The following is a 27,006-nucleotide window of genomic DNA, read 5'->3' as shown; positions in this document are numbered from 1 at the left end:
AGTCCCTCATGTCCAAGTTTTTATGTGAGTATAGTTTCTATTTCTCTTGAGTATGTAACTAAGAGTGAAACTGCTGGGTCATGTGGTGTGGTTTTCATATCTTTGTCATATGCTATGTTTAATCTTTTGATGATCTGCCAGACTTTTGTTTGTTTGTTTTTTAAAGTATTTTATAAATTTATTTTTATTTTTGGCTGAATTGGGTCTTTGTTGCTGCGTGCGGCCATTCTCTAGTTGTGGCTCACGGGCTCAGTAGTTGTGGCGCATGGGCTTAGTTGCTCCACGGCATGTGGGATCTTCCCGGACCAGGGCTTAAACCTGTGTCCCCTGCATTGGCAGGCAGATTCTTAACCACTGCGCCACCAGGGAAGTCCCTGCCAGACTTTTTTCCAAAGCAGCCTACACCATTTTACATCGCCACCAGCAGTGTATGAGAATTCCAATTTTTTCACATCCTTGCCAACATTTGTTTTTTTTTGTTTTTTTTGTTTTTTTCTTTTTTTTTTAAAATTTATTTATTTTTGGTTGTGTTGGGTCTTCGTTGCTGTGTGCGGGCTTTCTCTAGTTGCAGTGAGCGGGGGCTACTCTTTGTTGCGGTGTGCGGGTTTCTCATTGGGGTGACTTCTCTTGTTGCAGAGCATAGCTTGGACGGTAGTTGTGCAGGCTTCTGTCGTTGTGGCTCACAGGCTGTAGAGCGCAGGCTCAGCAGTTGTGGCACGTGGGCTTAGTTGCTCCGCGGCATGTGGGATCTTCCCAGACCAGAGCTCGAACCCGTGTCCTCTGCATTGGCAGGTGGATTGTTACCCACTGTGCCACCAGGGAAGTCCCTGTTATCTTTCATTATTTAAAAAAAAAAAAAATTTTTTTTTAATTGTATTTTTTGGCCGTGCCCCACGGCCTGTGGGGTCTTGGTTCTCCGAGCAGGGATGGAACCCATGCCCCTGCATTGGAAGCACGGAGTCTTAACCACTGGACTTCCAGGGAAGTCCCTATTATCTTTTATTATAGTCGTCCTACTGGGTTTAAATGGTATCTCATTTTGCTTTTGATTTGCATTTCCCTGACGGCTAACGATGTTGAGCAACTTTTCATGTGCTTACCGGCCATTTGCTTATCTTCTTGGGAGAAGTGTCTGTTCAGATCCTCTCCCATTTTTTGTGTATAATGTGAGGATGAGGTCCAACTTTTTACATAGATAGCCAGTTGTACCAGCACCATCTTTGGTTATCTTTTGTGATGTATATAATCACTGATCTACCTTCTCATTTTATACCTTCCTCATTCTGACATGAGTTCAGAGTAATTTTTTTTAAAATTTATTTATGTAGGCCACACTGGGTCTTAGTTGCTGCACATGGGATCTTCGTTGTGGCATGTTTTTAGTTGCGGCATGTGGACTTTTAGTTGCGACATGCAGACTCAGTTGCGACATGCGTATGGGATCTAGTTCCCTAACCAGGGATTGAACCCAGGCCTCCCGTATTGGGAGCGTGGATTCTTACCCACTGGACCACCAGGGAAGTCCGAGTTCAGAATAATTTAGGTATGTGTGTCTGATGGAAAAATCTTTTCTTTTTTAAAATTACATACTATACATAGCATCTTTTCATGCTGTTTTGTATGCTGAAGTAACAGCAATAAGACATGAGCTGCATTATTATCAGAAATGCATGGTCCAGGATATAGTAACCTTAGATTAAATTATCAGGAATCTGTGGCTTCTCTATTAAAACAATGCTATCTTAAATAAGCACTCTAAAGAATCATTCAACAGTGCCCATATATATATATATATTTTTTTTAATTAATTAATTTGTTTATTTATTTATTTATTTATTTATGGCTGTGTTGGGTCTTCGTTTCTGTGCAAGGGCTTTCTCTAGTTGCGGCAAGCGGGGGCCACTCTTCATCGTGGTGCACCGGCCTCTCGCTATCGCAGCCTCTCTTGCTGCGGAGCACAGGCTCCAGATGCGCAGGCTCAGCAATTGTGGCTCACGGGCCTAGTTGGTCCACGGCATGTGGGATCTTCCCAGACCAGGGCTTGAACCCGTGTCCCCTGCATTGGCAGGCAGATTCTCAACCACTGTGCCACCAGGGAAGCCCCAGTGCCCATATTTTAGCAGCAAATTTGGAGATATCTCCAAAAGAGATTTCAAACATTTTGTCTCTACTGTGTTTGTTTACTATTTGTCTGTGGTGGGGGTAGTTCTGATTCTGAGTTGGGTGTTGAATGCCTTCTCACCTTTTAGAACAATGTCCCTACACTTTTATTACTAACCACATGGATAAACTATTTTTTGAACATACAACTAATAAGTATATATTTATAAATTATATACTTGTACTACTATGTCAGTATGCAAAAACAAAAGGGGTTACTTTTAAAAAGGAAGTCAAGAAATGAGCAAAAGTTTTGATATTTCCCACTTGATAGTCTTGCTTGCTCTCAGGTGGATATGTGTTGCTCTGAATGCAACACATTCAGAGTGTGATGCTGGAGAATTTTGCCTATGGTTTTGGAGATTGTGGCCTCCTCAGAAGCCTTGGGTATGGTGGCCCCTCCTCTTCACATTACCCAGGGTTCCCATCTGAGATCTCTTCTTCCCTTTGGGGCTGGATTCTCAATGTTGCCCTATTCACTCACTGGTGAATCTTGTCGCTGCAGGTACAGGTGCAGGTACAGCAGTCTCCGCAGCAGGTCTCGGCTCAGCAGCTCTCCCCGCAGCTCACCGTTCACCAGCCTGCTGAGCAGCCCATCCATGTCCAGGTGCAGATCCAAGGCCAAGCAGCACAGCCGACAGCCCCCTCCATCCAGACCCCATCTCTGCAGAGCCCCAGCCCTTCGCAGCTGCAGGCGGCCCAGATCCAGGTGCAGCACATGCAGGCGGCCCAGCAGATCCAGGCTGCAGAGATCCCAGAGGAGCACATCCCACATCAACAGATCCAGGCTCAGCTGGTGGCTGGCCAGTCTCTTGCTGGGGGTCAGCAGATCCAAATCCAGACTGTGGGTGCCCTTTCCCCACCACCGTCCCAGCAGGGCTCACCTCGGGAAGGGGAGCGGCGGGTTGGCACGGCCAGTGTCCTCCAGCCAGTGAAGAAGCGCAAAGTGGACATGCCCATCACTGTGTCCTACGCCATCTCAGGGCAGCCGGTGGCCACCGTGCTGGCCATTCCACAGGGCCAGCAGCAGAGTTATGTGTCTTTGAGGCCCGACTTACTAACAGTAGACAGTGCCCACCTGTACAGTGCCACTGGGACCATTACTAGCCCTACAGGAGAAACTTGGACCATACCTGTTTACTCTGCCCAGCCCCGGGGGGACCCTCAGCAGCAGAGCATTACTCACATTGCCATTCCCCAGGAAGCCTACAATGCAGTTCACGTCAGTGGCTCACCCACAGCCCTGGCAGCTGTAAAGCTGGAGGATGACAAGGAGAAGATGGTGGGCACCACGTCTGTAGTGAAAAACTCCCATGAAGAGGTAGTGCAGACCCTTGCAAACTCTCTCTTTCCAGCACAGTTCATGAATGGCAACATCCACATTCCAGTGGCTGTGCAGGCCGTGGCAGGCACATACCAGAATACAGCTCAGACTGTCCATATATGGGACCCTCAGCAGCAGCCACAACAACAAACCCCCCAGGAACAGACGCCACCGCCACCACAGCAGCAGCAGCAGCAGCAGCTCCAGGTTACTTGTTCAGTAAGTGAGACTTATCTGTAGGGCAGCCTGCTCCCTCAGGGCCCAGTGCAACACAGAACTTGCCTGGTAACCTCTGGCGCCTCTGGCTTGTTTACAGGAATGATGTTGGTCTTGCAGTAATACAGTATTTAGTATTTTAATTAGGGTTGGGGAGAGGGGGACAGGAATGGCAAGTGAAGCTATGGAACAGGCAGGAGTTCTAGCCTGGTACCTGGAGGTAAATGAAATGACCAGTAACTGCTTTGGGGGTAGATGCCTGGAGTGCTTTTTTGTGATCTCTTTAGGAGTGGTAAACTTCTAGGTAGAGACTAATGGGTCACCCCAAGTGTTATCTCTGTCCCAGAAGCTGCTTTCTGCATCACAGATGAACAGATCTAGTGGAACCCCTGTAGTTTAGCACACAGGCTCTAAACTTATCACAGTTAAATAGAGAGAGGGTGTTAAATTGTTCCTCCTTTAGTTGTCATCTAAAGGTGGACTACACTGGGCACAGTATAGGTGAATTATGAGATCTAAAATACCTTTCGGTGGGCCTGTTAAAAGTGATCATCTTTGGGGAATTCCCTGGTGATCCAGTGGTTAGGACTCCACACTGCCACTGCAGGGGGCACGGATTCCATCCCTGGTCGGGGAATTAAGATTCCCTCAAGGCATGTAACGTGGCCCAAAAAAAAAAAAAACAGTGATCATCTTGGGAGTCTTGAATAAGCCCCCTATGCAGTGGGACTTTCCAACCGTGTTTTTATGTTCCTTAAAAAATAGTTAAGATAAGCCATGGTTAATTGAGTTTTCTGTCATGGCAGCTATGTTGAGCTAAGTTTTTTTTTTTTTTTTTTTTAATTATTTTATTTTTGGCTGCGTTGGGTCTTCGTTGCTGCACGCGGGCTTTCTCTAGTTGTGGCGAGCAGGGGCTACTCTTCATTGCGGTGCGTATGCCTCTCATTGTGGTGGCTTCTCCTGTTGCGGAGCACAGGCTCTAGGCGCGCAGGCCTCAGCAGTTGTGGCACGTGGGCTCAGCAGCTGTGGCTCGCAGGCCCAGCAGTTGTGGCTCGCGGGCTCTAGAGCGCAGACTCAGTAGTTGTGGTACACGGGCTCAGCCGCTCTGTGGCATGTGGCATCCTCCCGGACGAGGGCTCGGACCCGTGTCCCCTACTTTGGCAGGCGGACTCCCAGCCACTGTGCCACGAGGGAAGCCCTCAGCTAAATTTTTTAACTTTTTATTTTGAAATGATTTTAGATTTATAGAAACGTTGCAAAAATAGAACTGTTGAAAAATTTTTTTTTAAGTTAATTAATTAATTTTTTTTATATTTATTTTTGGCTGTGTTGGGTCTTCGTTTCTGTGCGAGGGCTTTCTCTAGCTGTGGCAAGTGGGGGCCACTCTTCATCGCGGTGCGCGGGCCTCTCACTATCGCGGCCTCTCGTTGCGGAGCACAGGCTCCAGACGCGCAGGCTCAGTAGTTGTGGCTCATGGCCTAGTTGCTCTGCGGCATGTGGGATCCTCCCAGACCAGGGCTCGAACCCGTGTCCCCTGCATTGGCAGGCAGATTCTCAACCACTGCGCCACCAGGGAAGCCCGAAATTTTTTTTTTTAAAGAGGCACTTTTTAAAAATTTATTTTTGGCTGCGTTGGGTCTTCATTGCTGCGCACGGGCTTTCTCTAGTTGGAGTGAGCGGGGGCTGCTCATTGTGGTGGCTTCTCTTGTTGCGAAGCACTGACTCTAGGCACACGGGCTTCAGTAGTTGTGGCACGTGGGCTCAGGAGTTGTGGCTCGTGGGCTCTAGAACACAGGTTCAGTAGTTGTGGCGCACAGGCTTAGTTGCTCTGCAGCATGTGGGAATCTTCCCGGACCAGGGATCAAACCCATGTCCCCTGCATTGGCAGGTGGATTTTCAACCACTGTGCCACCAGGAAAGCCCAGAACTGTTGAAATTTTAACTTTAAAATTGCTTGGCTCTTTTATCTTTTCTAACTGTTAATCTTCTTAAGGCTATCACAGATCCACCTTTTAAGACTGTTAGTAAAGTTTCTGGTCCCTTGTCTGGCAGACATTTAGAGTGGATGTAGGGCCTCTGGTCTCATGGGACTGGTGAAGGTAGTGTGCCTCAGCACAGGAGCTCTGGGAATGCATGTGAGGGAGCTGGCACAAACAAAGCACTGTTAGACCAGGGACCACACTCAGAAACTCAAGATGTAAATGATTGGGTAAGCAAAAGCTGACCGAGTGGTTTCATAGAGGCAACAGTATGTTAATCTTAGGTGACTTTGTTAAGGATCTATTAAATATCCAGTTGTCAGGCCTAGAAGTAGAACAAGACAGTGTCATTGCTTCGGGTAGCTTATAGTCTAGTGGAAGTGAGAACATATGATTTGTTTCTGTAAAGTATTTATAAAGCAGCATAATCAAGTGTGACAACGTGTGATACACACACAAAGTCAAGCTGTGGGAATTCAGAAACCAATCTAGGTTAAATGTCAGCAGAGGCATCTTTGTGGAAAAAATGGCATTTGATCTCTAGTTTATAGCTTAGATTGACAGAAGGATGGAGCAGGATGAATAAGAGCCAAGGGTGGACACAAGTGATACGGCCTAGGTTAACATGAGAGGAGGAGAACCATGGGAGAGGAGTTAGTACAGGGGGCAAAGGGGCTATCTTCCCAAAGTGAAGAGTTGACATGATCTGTGGTAGGAAAATTTTCCAGAATCCTAAGAGTCATGGTAATAAGAAGAATCAATTACTGGTGTGTAGAATTGATTGCATGTAGGAGAGACCAGACAGGAGACTTGTAATGGTGCTCTGTGCTGAGCTTTTGCTCACAGGGATGGAGCGCATCAGGCCTCTCCTCTGCTCTCCTGGGCCTGATGTTCCAATTTGCAATTCAGGACTCTTGTTGCTCATGGGGCTCTGCTTGTAATTTGCACATCTGGGCCCTTCAGCAGGAAAATCTTTTCTAGAGTTCATTTTAGTAAGTTCATTTTAGTGTTCTTCATGTTCTTCAGAGGCTTTGTCTCCTTTGGCAAAGTCTTATAGCGACGTATGTCAAGGGTTATTACCAGAAAAAGAAAAATTGGGAAGAATACCCATCATGCAGGAAAGATGAGTTTGTCCATTTACACCACAAATATCCCTCTGCCCTCCTTATCAGGCTCTGTTCTAGGTGCTGGGAAACAGAGGTGAATAAGACAGTCCGCCCTTGGAGCCCTCGTAGCCCATGGGAAGATAATTGTGCTGTGATGTGAGTTGAACCCTAAGGAGAGCTGATGTGTTCCTTCACCTGGCATACCCTTTTTGAAAGCTCTTTTATATCCTGTGTTTAAAACCAGATTTGTGGCTAAACCTCCCTCCCTTGACCTCACACCCACCTCCATCTGTTCCCCTATTTCTCCACTTTACTTTATTCCCAGAGTTCTCAAAAGGATTATCTGCACAGGCTGACTCTACTTGCTAACCAGTTTTCCCTTCAACTCATGACTGGGTCTGCTCTTGTCAAGGTCATCAGTGACCTACCTCCCTGTGGCCAGATCCAACAGATGTGTCTGTTTTTATCTCAATTATAGCAACACACAGCACAACAGACCATGCCTGTCTTCTTGAAACTCTCCTTTGGACTTCCATGTTATTATGCACTCCTGGTCTTCCTCCTACCCCACTGGTTATTTTTCCTTCTCAGGAGACTTTGCTGAAGCCTCCTTCTCTTCTGTCTGAGCCATACATGTTGTTTCTCAAAGCTCTGTACTAACCCTCTCTTCTCCCCAAGGGATTTCTCTCCATTGTCATGATTTTCAGAATCCTCTAGATGTCTGCTGCAGAAGGTGATAATCACTGACACTATCTGCCAGGCACTGTCCTTAGTGTTGCATATATTAACTCATTTAATTCTCACACCAACCTTAAGAGGTGTGTACTACTATCTCCATTTTACAAATGAAGAAACTGAGGCACAGAGAGATTAAACAACAGGGCCAAAGCCACCTTTTAGTAAGTAGCAGAGTTGGCATTCAACTTTGGACAGGCTGGCTCTAGAGCCCATGTCTTAACCCATGTACTGCATTGACACACAGATCTTTATCCCTAGACTGTACCTTTCCCCTTAGGACCTTTCCCATACATTCAGCAGCCTACTTATTGATTGATTGATTGATTGCTGTGTTGGGTCTTCGTTTCTGTGCCAGGGCTTTCTCTAGTTGTGGCGAGCGGGGGCCACTCTTCATCGCGGTACGCGGGCCTCTCACTATCGCGGCCTCTCTTATTGCGGAGCACAGGCTCCAGACGCGCAGGCTCAGCAGCCGTGGCTCACGGGCCCAGTTGCTCCGTGGCATGTGGGATCTTCCCAGACCAGGGCTCGAACCCGTGTCCCCTGCATTGGCAGGCAGACTCTCAACCACTGCACCACCAGGGAAGCCCCAGCCTACTTTTTTATTTACTTGCATTTGTTAAAGATATCTCAGCGCTTCATTAGCATCCCCTCTACTACTATCAAAAACTATCCCATCTCAAAAAGTGATACCATCATCCACCCATTTGTTTAAGCCAGAAACCCAGGAGTCATCCTTGAGATCCTTGAGTCTGCTTTACCTTACTCCTCACAGTCAATTCATCAACAAGCCACATTGATTCTACCACCAAACTTCTCAGAATCTCTTAAATCATTTCACTGCCACCATCCTGGTCTTGGCCACCAGCACCTACTTCCACTTTTGCTCTTTAATCCATTTTCTACAGCTCAAGAATAATTTCCTTAAAATGTAAGATTATGTCACTTCCCAACTTAAAACTCTTTTCAGGTCTCCATCACAAATAGGAAAAACTCTACACCAAGTGTGGAAGGCCTTACTTGCATCAGTAGTTTTCAACCTGGATGAGACTTCTACTTCCCCTACCCACTGATAGACATTTGAACATGTGTAGAAGAATTTTGGTTGTCAGGATGATTAGGAGTGTTACATGTAGTGGGTGGAGGCACACAGTGAAGGGACCCTGGCTAATAAGACAGAGAAGCACTGCCCCACATCCTCTGGCCCCCACCTGCTTACCCAGTCAGACTCCTAGATTTCTAGCTTGGGTAGATGGTGTTGCCATTGAACAAGGTAAGAGAGGGAACTCTGAGGAGAATACTTCTGGATGGGCAAAGTGATGAATTCTCTCCATAGATGTTAATGTGAGGTGGCTTTCAGATGTTCAGCTGGAGATGTACAGTACCCACTGGGTATATTAAGGGACCGTCTAGCATAGAGTCACAGAGTTAGCAATCATTTCCACAAACATGGAGATCTAAACTGGGAAGGTGGTTGAGACTCACCAAGGAGAATGGTAGTTGAACTGAGAAGTGTGTCTAGAGGGGAGCTCCAGGGTTGACAGACATTTAAGGGCCTAGCACTGGTATTTCTTTTATCTCCTTGTTTGATCATGTATCTTATATCAAAGCTAGTAAAGTAGTTTTTATTTTTATTTATTGATAAGCAAATTTGTGTCATGAATAAATTATTTTGCCTTCAATTTGAATGATTTGGCATTCTTCAGCCCTTTAGTAGGCCCTGGCATGGAAAACTGCTCAAGGGAATTTGTTCACAATGTAGATAGATGTGTGAGACCCAAGAACCTGTGCTTTGTATCTGTGTTGGTGTCTATCCTGCCTGATGGGGATTGTGATTGAAGGTCATGGACATTCTCTGCCCCTTTGGCTGCATGGTTTGGCTGTCAGACCATTGAGGATGGGACTACTCTTCCTTTGGAGGCAGGAAGACAAAACAGTGCCTTCTGTCTCTAGAAAATGTCCTTATGAGCCAAAACAGTATTATTGAGAAGGAACATGAAGGATGATTCTCAACCATGGACATTAGAATCACCTGGAGAGCTTTTAAAACTACTGCTGGCAGGCTTCCACCTTCGACCAATTAAATCAGAATCTCTGTGGATAAGGCCCAGGCATGGGTGTTTTTTAAAATCAGCCAGATGATTTTAAGGTGCAGCCAAGTTTAACAGTCTGGACACTTGGTACTCAAAGTATAGTTTGCAGACCAGCTTCCTTATTTGGGAGCTTGTTAGAAATGCCAGAATCTCAGGTCCCACCTGAGGTCTTTCTAATCAGAATCTGCATTTTAATAAAATCCCCATAACTGATTCACTTTGTTATAAAGCAGAAACTAACACAGCATTGTAAAGCAATTATACTTCAATAAAGATGTGTAAAAAAAAAAAAAAAAAAAAAATCCCCAAAGGGTTTATTTGTGCATTGTAGTTTGATGAGCAGTGCTTTGTGCCAGTAGTTCTGAGCAGTGACTAAACGTTAGCATTGCCTTTTTACATGGGAAGGTTTTAAAAAGACTGATACCTCTTTAAAAAGAGATTCTGGGGTGGAGCTCAGGTATTGGTGTTTTTAAATCAGAGATTTAGAAGTACAACCAAGACTGAGGAGCTTTGCACTAGCCTTTGCTGTCTCTGGAGTAAAGAACAGAACTCCAGAGGTTCTTGAAAGTAGGACAGCAAGGAGAAGAGAGGTTTTTTAATTAAAAGAACTATAAGTAACATTTTTTTTTGAGATTTTTTTTAATTTTTTAGAACAGTTTTAGACTTATAGGAAAATTGCAGAATTTCCATAAACCCCACACCCAATTTCTGCAGTTATTAACATCTAACATTAGTATGGTACATTTGTTTTTTGTTTTTGTTTTTTACTGTAAGTAACATTTTTCCGGCAGTTTTGCCAAAAGGCCTTTGGACACATTTTGATGGTTTCTCTCTCATAGGCTCAAACTGTCCAAGTTGCTGAAGTTGAACCACAGTCACAGCCACAGCCTTCCCCAGAACTTCTGCTTCCAAATTCTCTGAAGCCAGAAGAAGGGCTTGAAGTATGGAAAAACTGGGCACAGACCAAGAACGCTGAGCTAGAGAAGGATGCTCAGAACAGACTGGCACCCATTGGGAGTAAGTGTTTGGGAGGGAAAGGGGGTTGGACTCTGTCAAAAATGCAATGGTACTTAAGCAGCAGGAGGACAGAATGGCAGGAAAGTGGTGTCCCTTGGCTCTCTGGGCACTAGGGAGCACCATCTGAAATAGTATGCTGAATTCAAGACAAGCAACAAGCAGGCCGGACCTACTGTAAATGAGCAGAATTTGTGGGGTTTGCCCAAGATCAGGCATTTTTGTACACATGGATTTCTGGGACAGAGAGACTTCTGGGAGGAGATATGAATTAGTGAGTGCACTCAGGGGCCCTCTTCCTTAGCATTATCCTCACATACTTCCTCATATTACAGAGGGTGGATTTTGTGTTTTTGCTTTCATGTCTTGGTCCTAATAATAATTGGGGGGATACGTGAAGTAGGAAGGATTGTGGGAAGGAAACCCTTTGTGTAATAGGGCAAACAGGATTATTGTCTTTGTAGGCTAGTTCTGATCGTAGATACAGGTGACCGTTTTCATCCCAGCACCTTCATGGGTGGTGTCTGCTCTGAAACCTCCTTCCAGGGATATGAGCAACCAGTAAAGAGACGGCTGTTGCCAGGACCTTCACTAACCTCTGGGGCTTGTGTTGCAGGGCGTCAATTGCTGCGATTCCAGGAAGATCTCATCTCTTCTGCTGTGGCCGAGTTGAATTATGGGCTCTGTCTAATGACACGGGAAGCTCGAAATGGAGAAGGTGAACCCTACGACCCAGATGTGCTGTACTATATTTTCCTGTGTATTCAAAAGGTAGGAAACAGAACTTTACAGGAACATGTTTGAGCTGTGTTCCCATTGGGTATTTGCTGGGTAGTCAAATTAGTAAAATGACAAGCAAGTGGTTACAGTAAAGACATTCTCTTTCAATTATATAATGAATTTTTTAAAATTGGAAAAGATCTGCATATTCACTTTAAAAAATAAAATAAACATCATCATAATCCCACTATCTAGAGAAACATCTATTAAAATATTTGATATGGGCTTCCCTGGTGGCTCAGTGGTTGAGAATCTGCCTGCTAATGCAGGGGACACGGGTTCGAGCCCTGGTCTGGGAAGATCCCACATGCCGCGGAGCAGCTAGGCCCGTGAGCCACAGTTACTGAGCCTGCGCGTCTGGAGCCTGTGCTCCGCAACAAGAGAGGCCGCGATAGTGAGAGGCCTGCGCACCGCGATGAAGAGTGGCCCCCGCTTGCCACAACTGGAGAAAGCCCTCGCACAGAAATGAAGACCCAACACAGCCATAAATAAATAAATAAATAAATAAATAAATTTTTTAAAAAAATTTGCTATATTACCTTAGAGCCTTTTTTTATCATGGAACATTTATATAACACTTTTCATTAAAGTAAACATGTAGTTTGCAGAAAAGCAATTTATCCAGAAAAAAGTCTCGTGCTGACATGTAGCTTGTCTTCTCATTGTTTCCCGCATTAATGCAAAATAGTTATTTGGAAGTGTCTAGCTAGAATATACAACTGTAGTTAGGTTTTCAGGACATCTAAGATGAAGATTAACAGAGAAATTCATTTTAGGACTGGCAGTTTAGGAGAGCAGAGGTGGATTTCTTAGTGTTTGAATGCTATTGTGGAGAAGTCCACAGTATGATGGAAGAACAGTTGCTAACTAGGACTCACCCTGTTGCTTAGGCCTGAGAAAAGCCCATCTTCCACTTTGTTCCTCTTTCTTAACCAGTCACCCAGAGCACTGGGTGAATTGCTCTACATGCTTTGTCTCATTCCATGCTCTCTCACTCCTGGAAGGCAGGCACAGTCATCTCCATTTACAAACAAGGAAACTGAGCCCCCAAAGTTAAAAGACTCGCATGAGTTACTAAACTTATACCATAGCTAATAAGAGGCTGGCCCTGGAGCCCACATCGTGATTTTTGCTACCACAAGACAATGCCTTGCTTGGGTGAAATAGCATTCACAAAATCTGCTCCATTGACCCAACTCTCAAGAGTGTTGTGAGAGTCAGTTCACATGCTGAAGTATACTGTGAAAGTGCCACACAGTGGACAGTTTTTTTTAAATTTATTTATTTGGCTGCGTTGGCTCTTTGTCGCAGCACGTAGAATCTTTCGTTGCGGCGTGTGGGCTTCCCTCTAGTAGTGGTGCATGGGCTCAGTAGCCCCGCAGCATGTGGGATCTTAGTTCCCCAACCAGGGATCGAACCCGAGTCCCCTGCATTGGAAGGCAGATTCTTAACCACTGGACCACCAGGAAGGTCCCCGCTGGACAGTTTTGACTTGGTGTGTTGTTTTGTTAATGGGGGAGGAATGGGTAGGGAGAGGTGAGGGTACTGGTAGAAAAATGTTTGCTTCCCCTCGACAACATGCCCAAGAGACTACCGACAACTTTTATTGATTATTTTTCTTTTAGTATCTTTTTGAAAATGGACGGGTTGATGACATTTTCTCCGATCTTTATTATGTTCGATTCACGGAGTGGCTGCATGAAGTTCTGAAGGACGTTCAGCCCCGAGTCACTCCACTTGGTAAGAATCTTCCTAGTCCTTGGATGTCTTTAGCACCTGGGTTTTAAAAAGATCAGCTGGGGAGGAAAAAAAAAAAAGATCAGCTACTTGTGTGGCTAGCTGTGATATAGCATGTGGGTGAGGAGGCTATAAATCCCAGGCCCCAAACATCAGTCTCTGTGCTGCTTGGCCTGATGTGGAAGGGGCACGGCTCACCAGACAGAGAATCTGGCTGGTTCCAGTGTGGCAAGGACACAGGGGCATGCAGAGTGTGGGGTAGTTACTTCATTTTTTTTCCCTATTAAAATTTATTGATTCAAATTAGAATCCTTGCAAAAATTAAGAATTATGAACTATTTCATCTGTAGGTTAATTATATTACATATTGAGTTTTTTTCCCCTTATGTTTAAACATACGTTCTACATATATAGAACATAATTTTTGCTTTACCCATGGATAACCTGGGCAGCATGTTGTGTTGGAAAGAACATGAGTTTCGCAGTAGAATGTTTGAGGTGTTTGGTTTTTTTTAAAAAAATAAACTTTTTAAGAGCAGTTTTAGGTTTACAGGAAAACTGAGCAGGAGATACAGAGAATCCCATATACTCCCTCACACAGCGTTTCCCCTATTATTAGTATCTTGTATTAGTGTAGTGTATTCGTTAAAATTGATGAGCCCATGTTTGGTACATTATTATCAACTAAAGCCTGAAGTTTACATTAGAGTTCACTCCTTGGGTTGTATATTCTGTGGGTTTTGACAAATGTATAATGACATGTGTCTACAATTCAGCATCATACAGAAGTTTCACTGCCCTAAAATCCCCTGTGTTCCACTTATTCATCCCTCCCTCCATTCCCCTGACTCTCTGGCAACCTCTGATCTTTTTTACTGTCTCCATAATCTTGCCTTTTCCAGAATGTCATATAGTTAGAATAATTTAGTGTTAATTTCTTTCAATAACTTCATTTAATGTTCTTGCATGTCTTTTCATGGCTTGATAGCTCATTTCTTTTTTTTTTTGCTGAATAATATTCCATTTTATGAATGTGCCACAGTTTGTTTATCCATTCACCTATTAAAGGACATTTTGGTTGTTTCCATGTTTCAGTAATTATGAATAAAGCTGCTGTAAACATTGTGTGCAGGTCTTTGGTGAAAGAATAGATCCATGGAACAGAACAGAGAGTCCAGAAATAGAACCACACGAATATAACCAGTTTATCTTTGACCAAGGGGCAAAGGCAGTTAAATGGAGAAAGGATAGATAGTCTTTTGTTTTCTTTTCTTTTATTTTTTTGGCCTCGCCATGTGGCTTGCGGGATTTTAGTTCCCTGACCACGGATTGAACCTGGGCCATGCAGTGAAAAGCACCAAGTCCTAACCACTGGACCGCCAGGGATTCCCAGGATAGTCTTTTCAACTAACACTGCTGGAACAACTGGACATCCACATATTTTTTTAAAAAATGAATCATAGACCTAAATGTAAAGCTATAAAGCTCCTAGAAGATAAAATAGGAGAAAATCTAGGTGACCTCAGGTTTGTTGGTAACTTTTTAGGTAGAACACAAAAAGCACAATCTGTGAAACGAAAAAATTGGTAAGTTGGACTTTATTAAAATTTAAAAAACAAGCAAACAAAAACTTATTCTCTGTGAAACACATTGTTAAGAGAATGAAAAGACAAGCCACAGACTGGGAGGAAATCTTTGCAAAACACATATCTGATAAAGGACTGGGATCCAAAATATATAAAAAACTCTTAACAGTCAACAATAACAAAACAAAGAACCCAGTTATTAAAAAATGGGTCAAGGATCTGAACAGATGCCTCACCAAAGAAGCTGGCAGATAAGTATATGAAAAGATATTTATCATATATCATCAGGAAATGGCAAATTAAAACAACAGTGATGGGAGTTCCCTGGTGGCCTACTGATTAGGATTTGGTGCTTTCATTGCTGTGCCTCAGGTTCAGTGCCTGGTCGGGGAACTGAGATTCCGCAAGCCACGTGGCACAGCAGGCATAAATACGTACATACATACATACAGTGATGTACCACTATATACCTATTAGAATGGCTGAATTCCCAAGCATTCTCTTACCTTAGGATCCAGCAGTCATGCTTCTTTGTATTTACCCAAATGAGTTGAAAACCTTATGTCCACATGAATATCTGAGTTTTAATCCTGGCTGTGGATTTAATAAAATGTATGTTGTTTACCTTTTTCTTAATCTTTTTTTAAAATTGAGATATAATTGACATATAACATTATATTAGTTTCAGGTGTACAACAGTGATTTGATACAGTATGTATATATTGCAAAATGATTTAGTCTAGTTAACATTTGTCATCATAGTTACATGCTTAACCTTTTTAAAAAAATATTGTTTAAACAAATATTTTTTTGAGTGCCTACTATGTGCCAGACAGTGCCAGGTGTACATAATATAATTCAGTAGTGAACAAAATGAAGCTTACAGTCTAACGGGGGAGACTGTATAAATAATCACATTAATTTATGATAAGTGCTTTGAAGAACAAAGCACAGAGAATGGAAAGTGTTACGGGTACATTAGGAGGGAGGCCTCTCTGAGGGGATGTCATTAGAACAGACACCTGAGTAAGTGAATCACTGTACATGATTTGCAAAATTTCAAACCAAGTGTGGCTATATAAAGTTTGCTTTTTAAAACTTTTTATTATGGAAATTTCAAGCACATATAAAATAAACAGAATAAATTAATGGCACTCCCATGTACCCATGGCAAATCTTGTCCCATAGATACACTGCCTGTTCCCCCAACCATGTTATTTTGAAGTAAATCCCAGACACTTTATCTGTAAATATTTTAATATGTGTTATTGACATTCCACAATGCCATTATTATACTTTTTTAAAAAAAGATAAGTCCATAATGTCATCAAATTCTACCCTTTGTTCGAATTTCTAATTGTCCCATAAATATCAGAATTTTATTTGTTTGAGTCAAGTTGCAGATAAGGTCCACACATTGAAATTGCTGTTATACCTTTTAATGTTTAGCTTTAATCTTTAATTTCCCCCTTGATTATTTTTCTTGCAATTTATTTATGGAAGAAACAAGCCTTTTAAAAAGTCTAATTTTTACTATTATATCTCCATGCTGTAATTTAACATATTCTTCTGTCCCCTGTATTTACAGTTAATTGGTAGTTGCATATAAAGACTTGATTAATCAAGTTTTGTTTTTTTTGTGTGTTTTCTTTTTGGCAAGGTTACATCATAGATGGGTTGCTTACTTCCATCAGGTGCCCATAATGTCTGGATCCATTAATTCATGACGAGTTGCAAGCAGTGGTATTCTAATGTTATTACTTCATTATTAGCTGAAATACAAAGAGAAACTTTCCCTCATCAACTCTTTGAATTCCTAGCAGTATAGATTGTATAGAAGAGACAGGATAAGGGCTTGTTTCTTCTTCTTTGTTTAGCAGTTTTCACAGTAATGAGTTGGTTCACCAGCTTCCTCCAGCTGGGGTTTTTTTGTTTGTTTGTTTAAAGAATCATTGTGAGCTAATTAATTTAAACATATTTAATATGATTCAATTCATTGCACTTGTTATCTTTAATGATGCACAAATTGTCCCATCTTTGGCCATTTGGAGCCTCTTTAAATTGGCTCTTAAGTTCATTTGACATGATCCTACTTCCTTGATTTCTGGTTTGCCAGAATGTTCCAGGCTTATCCTGGACATTTTCTGTCTCCCATTGTGGAATTGATCAGTTCTCCATGGAGCCTGGTACTTTTCAGTGTTAAATGGTATTTCGTTATCACAGTCTGGATGGTAGGGGTGCTCATTGCTCCTTGGGTGTCTAGGCCTAACTAAAAAAATTAATATAAAATAGATCATTTTGATGCTTTACAGTTCAGATTCAGAACTATGAGACTTTTATATGTTGTTTCCATCTGTATCTCCTGTTGCCCGTGCCAGGAGTTCTGGTTTTCAGGAATTAAAGTTCACTTTGTGTTGTTAAGAAGTGGTTATAGGGAAGTGACACCAGGTGGCAGAGTGAACCCAGGGAAAATAGGGCATGCCAAGGTATGCCTGGGGCCACTCCTAGGGCTGGCCTTCCCTGAGGAGGGCTATCTTCTATCACTCATCCTGCTTAAGATTTGTCTGAGAGCAAGGAAGTTTATCTCATTGCCATTGGGCCACAAAATAGAAGAGTAGAGGCAGACATTCCCTAAAGAGATGGAAGTGCGCTAATGGAGTCAGAGGGCCAGCTTTGGCAAGAACAGAGAAAAGGAATGTATTGGGCAGAACATTCCCCTGCTTCTAAGAAGTGCCACCCTCACTCCCTGCCTGGAGAATCCTGAAACTCCTGCAGGAGAATGCTGGTGTCTGTTGCTGTTTCACCATGCCCTCAGTCCCTGGCACACATACACTTGGACATTGACTGTTGAATGAACATATGAAGGGGGCTTGATGATCAGCCGAAGTGTCATCTTCCTTTGGTGTAGACCTGCCTGCCCAGGGCTCTTGATCAAACCACTGCCTTAGCCCCTGTCCAGCTTTCAGTTAGCTTATGAACCAGGGTCTTACAGTAAAACTTGCCGTATGGAGGAAACCTATAATAGATCTGAATATCATTCTCCCCTTTTTCCAAAGGGGATGAGAATGGGTTTGCTTTCTAGAGATGGAAGACATGAGAAGTTTAACAAGGGCAAACGGGCGTGTATACCAGTTCTTTGGGCCCTGGCCTGGATACCTTTGAAAGTATGATGAAAGCTCTGTACCCTCTTTTCAGAGAAGTTTGCATATATGCAGAGAGGTTGGCTTATACTTTTGGGTGTTTCTCTGAGGGATGTCCTTCTACCCCATATTAATCTTCAATTAGAGGAAGAATTAACGTCAGGTGAGAGTGATCATGTAGGGCAGTGGTTCTTAAAGTGTGGTGTTAGGAACTTCTTGAAAACACACATTTTCGGGTCCTGCCCAGAAACTTGGGTTGGACTCAGCTGTTTATGTTTTAACAAGCTTTCCAGATGATTCTGCCATATGCCAGGAAGACTTCTCCAGTTAAGCTTGTACTCCTGTGTGGTCCTTGTTGTGCTTCACACCTCCCATCCTGCACCTTTGAGGGACCGCCTGCCATCCTTTTGTTGTAGCAGTACTCTGTTCCTCCTAGGCTATGTCCTGCCCAGCCACGTGACTGAGGAGATGCTGTGGGAGTGCAAGCAGCTCGGCGCTCACTCCCCTTCCACCCTGCTGACCACCCTCATGTTCTTTAACACCAAGTAAGTGTTCTAGAGGCTTCATGCTTAGCCACTGCTGGCATCTGCCCAGTGAAGAGGGTAGAAACTATCCAGATGGACTTCTGAATACCTTTGACATATACTTGAGAGGCTTTGAGCTACTGAAAGCCTTCAGCCCCACTTGGCTACATTTTGTGTGCTGACCAGTGAGGCAGACAGCCTTGCCAGATCCCTACCATCAGTCTTGATGAGATTCCTCCACTAGACAGTGTGTTTGGGTGTGGGCCTGCCCAGATTCTGGGAGTGTGGGCAGCGGCTCCTCTGAAGCCCTGATGGCGGAGGGTAAGTCACAGTCTCCTCCTGGCACCCCTCCCTTTGCCTTGCTTTCACTTGTGGTGCAGATACTTCCTGTTGAAGACAGTGGACCAGCACATGAAGCTGGCCTTCTCCAAGGTCTTACGACAGACAAAGAAGAACCCCTCTAATCCTAAGGATAAAAGCACGAGTATTCGGTACCTGAAGGCACTTGGGATACACCAGACTGGCCAGAAAGGTAGGGGAAAGAGGTAGGGGTTGCAGAAACAGGTGCTACTGGTCCTGCCCTGCCCTTGTGCCTGGGGGGCTAGTAATGAGTGTGAAGATTGGGATTTGCTGGATAGGAATTTTCCATTCCCTTCTCCCCAGCCAGAAACTTCAAACTCTTGTAGAAGGAGAGACACCCCAGAAATGATAGCTGCCTTTTCCTTTCATATTCACTGCCCATGCCTCACACCCTTTTCCTTCCCAGTATTTCCTGGTTGGGATGGCTGGAAGCCTAAGGTTTCTAATCTGAGCCTGAGTAAAGGCAGTCTGATGCCATGTCTGTGGTGGTGGTGGGGTATGTTTTATAGTTACAGATGACATGTATGCAGAACAGACGGAAAATCCAGAGAATCCACTGAGATGTCCTATCAAGCTCTACGATTTCTACCTCTTTAAATGGTGAGGAGGCTTTATTGTGACTGGGTGACCTGTGTGTGTGCACACAAAAGCATTCTCTAGTCCCAGGCAGAGTAAAAACACACTTCCGAAAAGCTAAATATAGAAGCAACCTTATTGGTTTTCCCAAAGCATGTGCCCAGCACTGCTCCCTGATGGTCCACTTTCATGGAGAGAGGATGAAGGTAGAGGGAGGACAGTACAGAGAGGCTGCCTCTGTCACATAGTGAGCATAGCCCTTCATCTTCCTGGCCTTGACCTTTTCTCACCACCACTGTCAATCTAAGGGGAACTCCTTTCCTTGGCTTTCGTTCTCTCCTGCCCCTGCAGTTTGGTATATCATCTTAACAGCAATGCCAGAAGATCTTTCTACATTGTAGGTCTTACCGTGTTACTGAGATTAAAACGTTTAGTGGTTTCCTTTTACTCTACAGAGAAAGACAGTAATCCTAATGTGGCCAGCAGGGCCTTTCATGTACTCTCCCTTGTTAACCTCATGTCCGTGTAGCTCTTGGCTCTCTAGCCACACTGGCTCTTCTCCACTGAAGGGCATCATGCTCTCCCTTCCTCAAGACCTCTGCACAGAACTTTTCCCTGTTGGGCAGACCCTGCCACCCCCTGCCTGTTTAGCTAGTTAGCTCCTATCCATCCTTAAAAGAGCTTTATTAGGGAAGCATTTCCAAATTCCCTGCCTGTTCCCTCCGGCTGTTTCTTCTGTAACCCTTACCACTGTTTGTTATTTTCTTTGCCTTTATGTAACTGTTTAACTGCTGTCTGTCTCCCCTCTTACCTGTAAACTCCATAATATAGGGACTCTTGGGTCTTACTCATTTCTTTTAATATCAGCACCTAGTGCAGGCCTGGCACACAGCAGCCCTTTGATAAATCTTGAATCAGTGGATGAATAACTGTTAGAGGATGGCATGTGCTAAGTACTTAAGAGAAGTACAGCACAACGTTGAGGGGGTGTGAGTCCAGGTAAAGGCCCCAGCATCATAGCCAAGCTGAGAAGTCAGAGTCCCTCAGATCAAGTTGAGGAATTATCAGTGGATGGAGTAGAGGAAACAACATAAGCAAAGACTTGGAGATGGACCTTCTGGGTGCTGAAATTGGTTCAGAGTGGGATATGGTTGGACTCAAGTAGATGAGCCCTGGGAGCCCTAGTCAGAGGAATCACACCTGGCAGTGTGTGAGGGAGGAGCAGAAGATGGGCAGCCTAACACTGGCATTTGCAGTAACTCCAAAGGGACGTCCTAGAGGTGGTGCGTGTTGGCCGCATGGAATTTAGGAGCTGTGCCACCATGCTTTCCAGAGCTTCCCATCTTTTGCAGATAGCATCTGTTTAGGAGGTTCATGGTGGGAGGGTTGAGATCATGGTGGTTTTACCCAGCTTTTACCCATGTATTCTTCAGCCCCCAGAGTGTGAAAGGCCGGAATGACACCTTTTACCTGACGCCCGAGCCGGTGGTGGCCCCCAACAGCCCAATCTGGTACTCAGTCCAGCCTATCAGCAGAGAGCAGATGGGACAGATGCTGACTCGGATCCTGGTGATAAGAGAAATTCAGGAGGCCATTGCAGTGGCCAACGCAAGCACCATGCACTGAGATCCCTCAGCCATGGTGCAAGGGAGACCATCCAGGAAAAAACGGACACTTTCACACTAAAGAAGAGGCCTCCATTTTTTTTTCTTTTCTTTTTTTATTGGTGTAGTTATGAACCCTTTCAGACTGCTTCTATTTCAAATGTAAAAGGAAACTTTGCCCCCTGTGCATCTTCATAAACCTGCTGTGGCAGACTTCTCAGCCCATGGGGGCTCTGGGTTTCCTGAGAGCCAGATGTCCTAGACAGTTGCTGGCTGACTTTTTTGTGTGGGGCCTGAGGAAAGGGCTTGGACTGTTAGGAGAAATGTCGCCCCTTCCCTTCCTCCAGAAAGATGGAATTAATGATGGATGGACCCTCCAGGGAATCTCCCCAGCTGGCTTCCACTCTGACTGGCAGACTTCGCTGACCACAGGGGAGCCATGGTCTTTTCTTTCTTCATGCTCAGACATAAACCTAGCATCTTAATGGAAGGAAAATGAGGGGAACTTCAATTATGATTTATTAAAGACAATTTCTATTACACCCTCCTTTATGACAAGTGACATTTTAGATGTTAAAGTAAAAACTTTACCATGTCTTTTTTTTTTTTTTTTGGCCTAACATTGAGGCCTTAAACCTGAGGCTTCTGTGCCTGATGGAATTCTTGTAACATACACTTGTGTATCATATAAAGATACCACTCTGTTTCTCTTATGTATTCTTAATCTAGTTGTTTATTAAGAATGACAAGCACGTCTTTTCAACATGTTAGTGAACAACGCCAGTGAACAACGCCTCTTCATTTGGGAGGAGCCAGGCGGGACAGTGGCAGCAAAGCCTTGACTGTTCGTTGGACGGGCGAGGTCCTGCGGGAGGGGGTAGCAACAGGAAACAGCCCTAGGGTGTGCTATGCGCTTGCGTTCCTTACCGCCAGCCCCGCCCTAGAGGCGTACGAGTTCTGTACGTGCGTGCTGCGTCCTGACGTCGGCGACGTGCTGGGCGCGGTGACGATATCGGCGGGTTTATATTGGCGCGGCCCAGAAGGCGGAGGCCTCTGCGGCGCCGTCCTCGGAGACGCGCGGCCTTGCCCCGCGCTAGCCATGGCCGACTACCTGATTAGCGGGGGCACGTCCTACGTGCCGGACGACGGGCTCACGGCACAGCAGCTGTTCAACTGCGGGGACGGCCTCACCTACAAGTGCGGGCCTAGCGGGCTCACCTGGGCCAGGAGAGGAGCGGCGCGCAGGGTTGGGAGGCCGGGTGGGGCTTCCATTGAGCCCGCTTGGCTCGGGCGTGGGGGACAGATTCCGGAAACTCCCCACCCATCTCAGGTTCAGTTTGACAGGTCTGAAGCGGGCGGGATGGAGGAGGCATCTTGGTAGTGCCTGAGATTTCCAGGTTAGAAACTCCGTTCTCTGGGCACATGGAGTTGTCAGGATGCCAGAGGCGCTGATGACAGCTAGGTGGCAGAAAAGGTCCGCTGTCTCCATCTCTACCTTGTTCTCTGCCTTGCCTGTGATACTCGGGCTAGGTCATTTCCCTCTCTGCCGGAATGCCTTAAGAGATGATTTATGAGGATGGCGTCTCAGGCTGCCATAAGCCTGACCCTTACTCCCAATTCCCCTCCCCTCTAGTGACTTTCTCATTCTCCCCGGGTACATCGATTTCACTGCAGACCAAGTGGTGAGTATGGACAGGAATTGGATCCTAAGTATCAAGGTTGGATAAAAGTGCTGCTGTCCCCTCTCGACTACCTCAGTAGATTGCTTTTGGGGGTGGATGCTATGGAATGGTCTTACTGGCATGCAGGTCATACAGAGCACCTGTTTTGCGGGGAACATGGCACCACCCTGAGGTATATGAGGTGCTTTTGCACATTAGTTGGCCTTATTTCTTTAGGACCTGACCTCTGCTCTGACTAAAAAGATCACTCTGAAGACCCCACTTGTTTCCTCACCCATGGACACAGTCACAGAGGCTGGGATGGCCATAGCAATGGCGGTGAGCACTGTGGCATGTGAGGGCAGAAGCAGGGGCCCCATCTCACTTTCCCAGAGGCATACAATCATGCCACTCTTCTTCTTTGTCACTTTTCCCGTTTTCTTTTTGTGTATCCTGCAGCTTACAGGTGGTATTGGCTTCATCCACCACAACTGTACACCAGAATTCCAGGCCAATGAAGTTCGTAAAGTGAAGGTCAGAAGGGAAAAGACCACGGTCAAGAGCTCCTGGGAATTGCACTGAGGTGGAGTGGGGTGGGAGTGGGGGAATTATTCTCCTGATTTAGGATCCTTTCTTTCCCACTGTGGGGGTTCAATTCCTGAGGAGAAGAGCCTGAGACCCTGTGTCTTAAAGCAACAGAAGAGGGCCAGGTGGACAGTGCCTGCAGTTCACTCATGTCTCCTAGCTCTGGGTTTGAAGTGTTTGTGTGATTTGATCCTGTGGCACTGCCAAAGGGGGAGCTGGCACAGATCCCAGGCTTCAGACTAAAAGTCTGATGAAAGTGGTTCAGAAGTGCCCTTTTTCACCATCCCTTCCAGAAATACGAGCAGGGATTCATCACGGACCCTGTGGTCCTCAGTCCCAAGGATCGAGTGCGGGATGTCTTTGAAGCCAAGGCCCGGCATGGCTTCTGTGGTATCCCCATCACTGACACAGGCCGGATGGGGAGCCGCCTGGTGGGCATCATCTCCTCGAGGGACATTGATTTTCTCAAGGAGGAGGAGCATGACCGGTTTTTGGGAGAGGTGGGTGCCACTGACAGAGCACAGGCAAACTCTGACAGCCCAGGCTAAAGATAAAGGATTCTGTTCTGTTGTCTGAATGGCAACTCTGAGGGCCTCTGCTGTCCGGGAAAGATGAACACCCGGCTAAGTTTCTGACCCTTTCGTGGGGTTCCTGCATCCCTTCCCCACCAAAGGCTTTCAATCTGCCCAAATGTTCGCCAGCATACCCAAATTTTTTGCCACACCCAGAGCGGGGGCTGTGCTCAAGGACCAACTTCAGCTTCCTCTTGTCATTTCTCTGGTGTGGCTCTTTCTCCACAGTGTGCTCCATGTACCTGATGCCCTTTCTACTAAATTCTCACTCTTGCCACTAGATTGCTGCAGACTGTTGGGTTTACTTGAGGGTAGTCTGGGTGCAGGTGTGTAGACATGGTGGTCTTTGGAACCTCACCCCTGAGTTAGGGCAGGGTCTGTTGGGAGGCCTGATCTCCTATTGCCATTCCTCACAACTCCCCTCTCTTATAGATCATGACAAAGAGGGAAGACTTGGTGGTAGCCCCTGCAGGCATCACACTGAAGGAAGCAAATGAAATTCTGCAGCGCAGCAAGAAGGGTGAGTCCTAGAGGTAGGAAGCGTTCTGGAACCAAAGACCAAGGTCCTGATTTATGTCCTGCCCTGCCCCCAGGAAAGTTACCTATTGTAAATGAAGATGATGAGCTGGTGGCCATCATTGCCCGGACAGACCTGAAGAAAAACCGAGATTACCCACTGGCCTCCAAAGATGCCAAGAAGCAGCTGCTGTGTGGAGCAGCCATTGGCACTCATGAGGATGACAAGTATCGGCTGGACTTGCTAGCCCAGGCTGGTGTGGACGTGGTAGTTTTGGTGAGCTGCTGCACAGGCAAGGTGGGGTGGTAGGAGCAGCTGTCATACCACAGTCTCATTGGGACTACCTTCCTGTCTCAGGACTCTTCCCAGGGAAACTCCATCTTCCAGATCAACATGATCAAGTACATCAAAGAGAAATACCCCAGTCTCCAAGTCATTGGAGGCAATGGTGAGACAAGACTGGGCACTGAAGGATGTGGGGCGAGAGTGGGGGAGCTAGGCTCCCACGTAGACCTTCATGTGAGCCTTTCCCTGTTCCTCCTTGCAGTGGTCACAGCTGCTCAGGCCAAGAACCTCATTGATGCTGGTGTAGATGCCCTGCGGGTGGGAATGGGCAGTGGCTCCATCTGCATCACTCAAGAAGGTAAGAACACGTTTTGGCGAGGCCCTCAGAGACCTGGCTTTAGCAGGGCCCTTAGCCCCACATGCCCTGGAGCCATGCGCTCTTATGGGAACTACATTGAGTCCTCCAGTAGGGGCAGCCCCAGGGCCAAACAGGCCCCTTGGATGGGTAACATGCTGGAAGTAAGACGAGCTCTCGTCATTCTTCACCTGCCACTTCCTCCCCCACCTAGCCTTGGCCTCCCCGCTCCTGCTCCGTGCCCTCTCTAAACTCTGGTCTGTTTGTTTTATTTAGCGGCTCCCAAGATCCCTCCAGACATAAAGTCCCACAGCCCCAAATGCCCTTCTACTGTCACGGGCTGCTATAGTAAGTCCGGCCCGGTCCACTGGCCCGGCCCAGCTGCCCACTGCCCGGCTGCTTGGTTGACTGTAGCTGTAGCTCCCGGGGTTTGTGGTGCTGACGGGTGGGCAGGGCAAACTGAATGACAGACCATGGTTTTGGGAGCTGCTCAAGAACACAGCTCCCTTCTCTTCCTGGGGTGTTTGTAGAGCAGGACCTCCACCAGGTAGGCCCTGCTCTGCCCACATCTCCTCAGTAGGCACAGCTTAAGGACCAACTCCGGGGTCCACTCTTCCTTCCACACGACCACTGCCCTGATCTTGCCTGAGCTACCCACCATGCAGGGAGCAAGGGGTGGGTCTCTGGGTACTAACTGCACGGTGACCCCCTACCCCACCTGATATCAATTGGGCGGGGCTTTCCCGGCTGCTGACTGCACGTGCCTGAGGCTGCCCTGGGCCATGCACATATGCACGCACACATGCCAAGGGTGAATGGAAGCCATCACAGCTATTTCTACTGTTTAAGGCTGATGGGGCAGCAGCCATCCCAGACAAGACTCTTCCTCTACCAGGCTGCAGTCCTGGTGCAGGTGTAACTGAGAGCTCCTGTGTGCTGATTTGTGGCCACAGAGCCTCTTGCCTGTTCCCACTAACGCCACCCCCATTTGTTCCTCCATGTCTCAACAGTGCTGGCCTGTGGGCGGCCCCAAGCAACAGCAGTGTACAAGGTGTCAGAATATGCACGGCGCTTTGGTGTTCCTGTCATCGCTGATGGAGGAATCCAAAATGTGGGCCATATTGCCAAAGCTTTGGCCCTTGGGGCCTCCACAGGTGAGGCCCAACATTCAGGGAGCCTAGTGGGTCTCCTTCCCTAATGCCTTTCAGGGTCTTCCCCCAGCATTCCTTCTGTCCATAGTTATGATGGGCTCCCTCCTGGCTGCTACCACTGAAGCCCCTGGCGAGTATTTCTTCTCTGATGGGATCCGGCTAAAGAAATATCGTGGTATGGGTTCTCTCGATGCCATGGACAAGCATCTCAGCAGCCAGAACCGATATTTCAGGTGGGACAGGCAGGTCGGTTGCCCTATGCTAACCCTGCAATGGCAGCATCATCCATGTTTCGACTTTGCCTGTTTCCTGCCTCTCCCTGCAGTGAAGCTGACAAAATCAAGGTGGCCCAGGGGGTGTCTGGGGCTGTGCAGGATAAAGGATCCATACACAAATTTGTGCCCTACCTGATTGCCGGCATCCAGCACTCCTGCCAGGACATTGGTGCCAAGAGTTTGACCCAAGTCCGGTAAGCTTAGGGAGCTGGGACATTGGGTAGAGGGGCTGGTCCAGGGCCAGCTACCCACATCTGACTTCTGCCTCTCTTCAGAGCCATGATGTATTCTGGAGAGCTCAAGTTTGAGAAGAGAACATCCTCAGCTCAGGTGGAAGGTGGTGTCCACAGCCTCCATTCGTAAGTGACCAACCCTCTCCACTCCTCTGTCCTTGGGGTGGAGGTCTCTTCCATGCCTCCATGCTCCTGCCCTCACCTCACAGCTGGTCCTTCTGCCAACAGGTATGAGAAGCGTCTTTTCTGAAAAGGGATACAGCACACCCTCGGTTTTTCAATAAAAGTTTGAAAAAAAGTGATGCCTGATCTTTGAGGTCAACAAGCAGGTGGCGCTCTGCAGCTGCCACCATCACAGATACACAAAAATAAAGCACCTTCATTTCCAGAGAAAGCCTCATGCCCCCAGATAAGGGTGCTTCAAGGAACTGGAAGTGG

At 46.1% G+C, this 27,006-nt stretch overlaps 2 protein-coding genes across 6 annotated transcripts in view; both read left to right on the top strand.

Annotated features, from left to right (window-relative positions):
- QRICH1 (glutamine rich 1) overlaps positions 1-21,651 on the top strand; it is a 47,628-nt gene extending 25,977 nt beyond the window's left edge. For all 3 annotated transcript variants that reach the window (XM_059939660.1, XM_059939661.1, XM_059939662.1), the window contains exons 3-10: positions 2,666-3,703; positions 10,453-10,630; positions 11,244-11,398; positions 13,033-13,147; positions 18,307-18,415; positions 18,775-18,926; positions 19,264-19,354; positions 20,764-21,651. In XM_059939660.1, coding sequence (XP_059795643.1) covers positions 2,666-3,703; positions 10,453-10,630; positions 11,244-11,398; positions 13,033-13,147; positions 18,307-18,415; positions 18,775-18,926; positions 19,264-19,354; positions 20,764-20,956 — 2,031 coding nt within the window. In that variant the 3' untranslated portion in view covers positions 20,957-21,651. The remainder of the gene's footprint in view (positions 1-2,665; positions 3,704-10,452; positions 10,631-11,243; positions 11,399-13,032; positions 13,148-18,306; positions 18,416-18,774; positions 18,927-19,263; positions 19,355-20,763) is intronic.
- A 297-nt stretch (positions 21,652-21,948) lies between these two features.
- Positions 21,949-26,897, top strand: IMPDH2 (inosine monophosphate dehydrogenase 2). 3 transcript variants are annotated; one of them, XM_059939671.1, is made up of 15 exons: positions 21,949-22,131; positions 22,568-22,616; positions 22,833-22,934; positions 23,055-23,129; positions 23,474-23,680; positions 24,185-24,272; positions 24,346-24,545; positions 24,627-24,717; positions 24,817-24,912; positions 25,186-25,257; positions 25,920-26,063; positions 26,149-26,293; positions 26,386-26,529; positions 26,611-26,694; positions 26,797-26,897. In XM_059939671.1, exons 1-15 carry the CDS (start codon positions 22,034-22,036, stop codon positions 26,816-26,818), a joined length of 1,617 nt encoding a protein of 538 aa, XP_059795654.1. In that variant the 5' UTR covers positions 21,949-22,033; the 3' UTR covers positions 26,819-26,897. The 3 variants fall into 3 exon arrangements, with proteins under 3 accessions (XP_059795654.1, XP_059795655.1, XP_059795656.1); XM_059939672.1 differs by lacking the exon at positions 25,186-25,257 and having other exon boundaries at positions 21,950-22,131; XM_059939673.1 differs by lacking the exon at positions 22,568-22,616 and having other exon boundaries at positions 22,044-22,131.
- Positions 26,898-27,006: the final 109 nt, after the last annotated feature.

This window comes from Balaenoptera ricei, chromosome 11 (assembly GCF_028023285.1).
Source record: "Balaenoptera ricei isolate mBalRic1 chromosome 11, mBalRic1.hap2, whole genome shotgun sequence".
Lineage (NCBI taxonomy): Eukaryota > Metazoa > Chordata > Mammalia > Artiodactyla > Balaenopteridae > Balaenoptera > Balaenoptera ricei.
This window is presented reverse-complemented; position numbering and strand designations above follow the sequence as displayed.

Bases quoted from the DNA above. Each gene is read 5' to 3' on its own strand.
- IMPDH2 (XM_059939671.1), top strand. From the start codon at position 22,034: ATGGCCGACTACCTGATTAGCGGGGGCACGTCCTACGTGCCGGACGAC. The intron at 23,681-24,184 runs GTGGGTGCCACT...CCTCTCTTATAG, and splicing joins ATGACCGGTTTTTGGGAGAG to ATCATGACAAAGAGGGAAGA. The intron at 24,546-24,626 runs GTGAGCTGCTGC...TTCCTGTCTCAG, and splicing joins GTGTGGACGTGGTAGTTTTG to GACTCTTCCCAGGGAAACTC.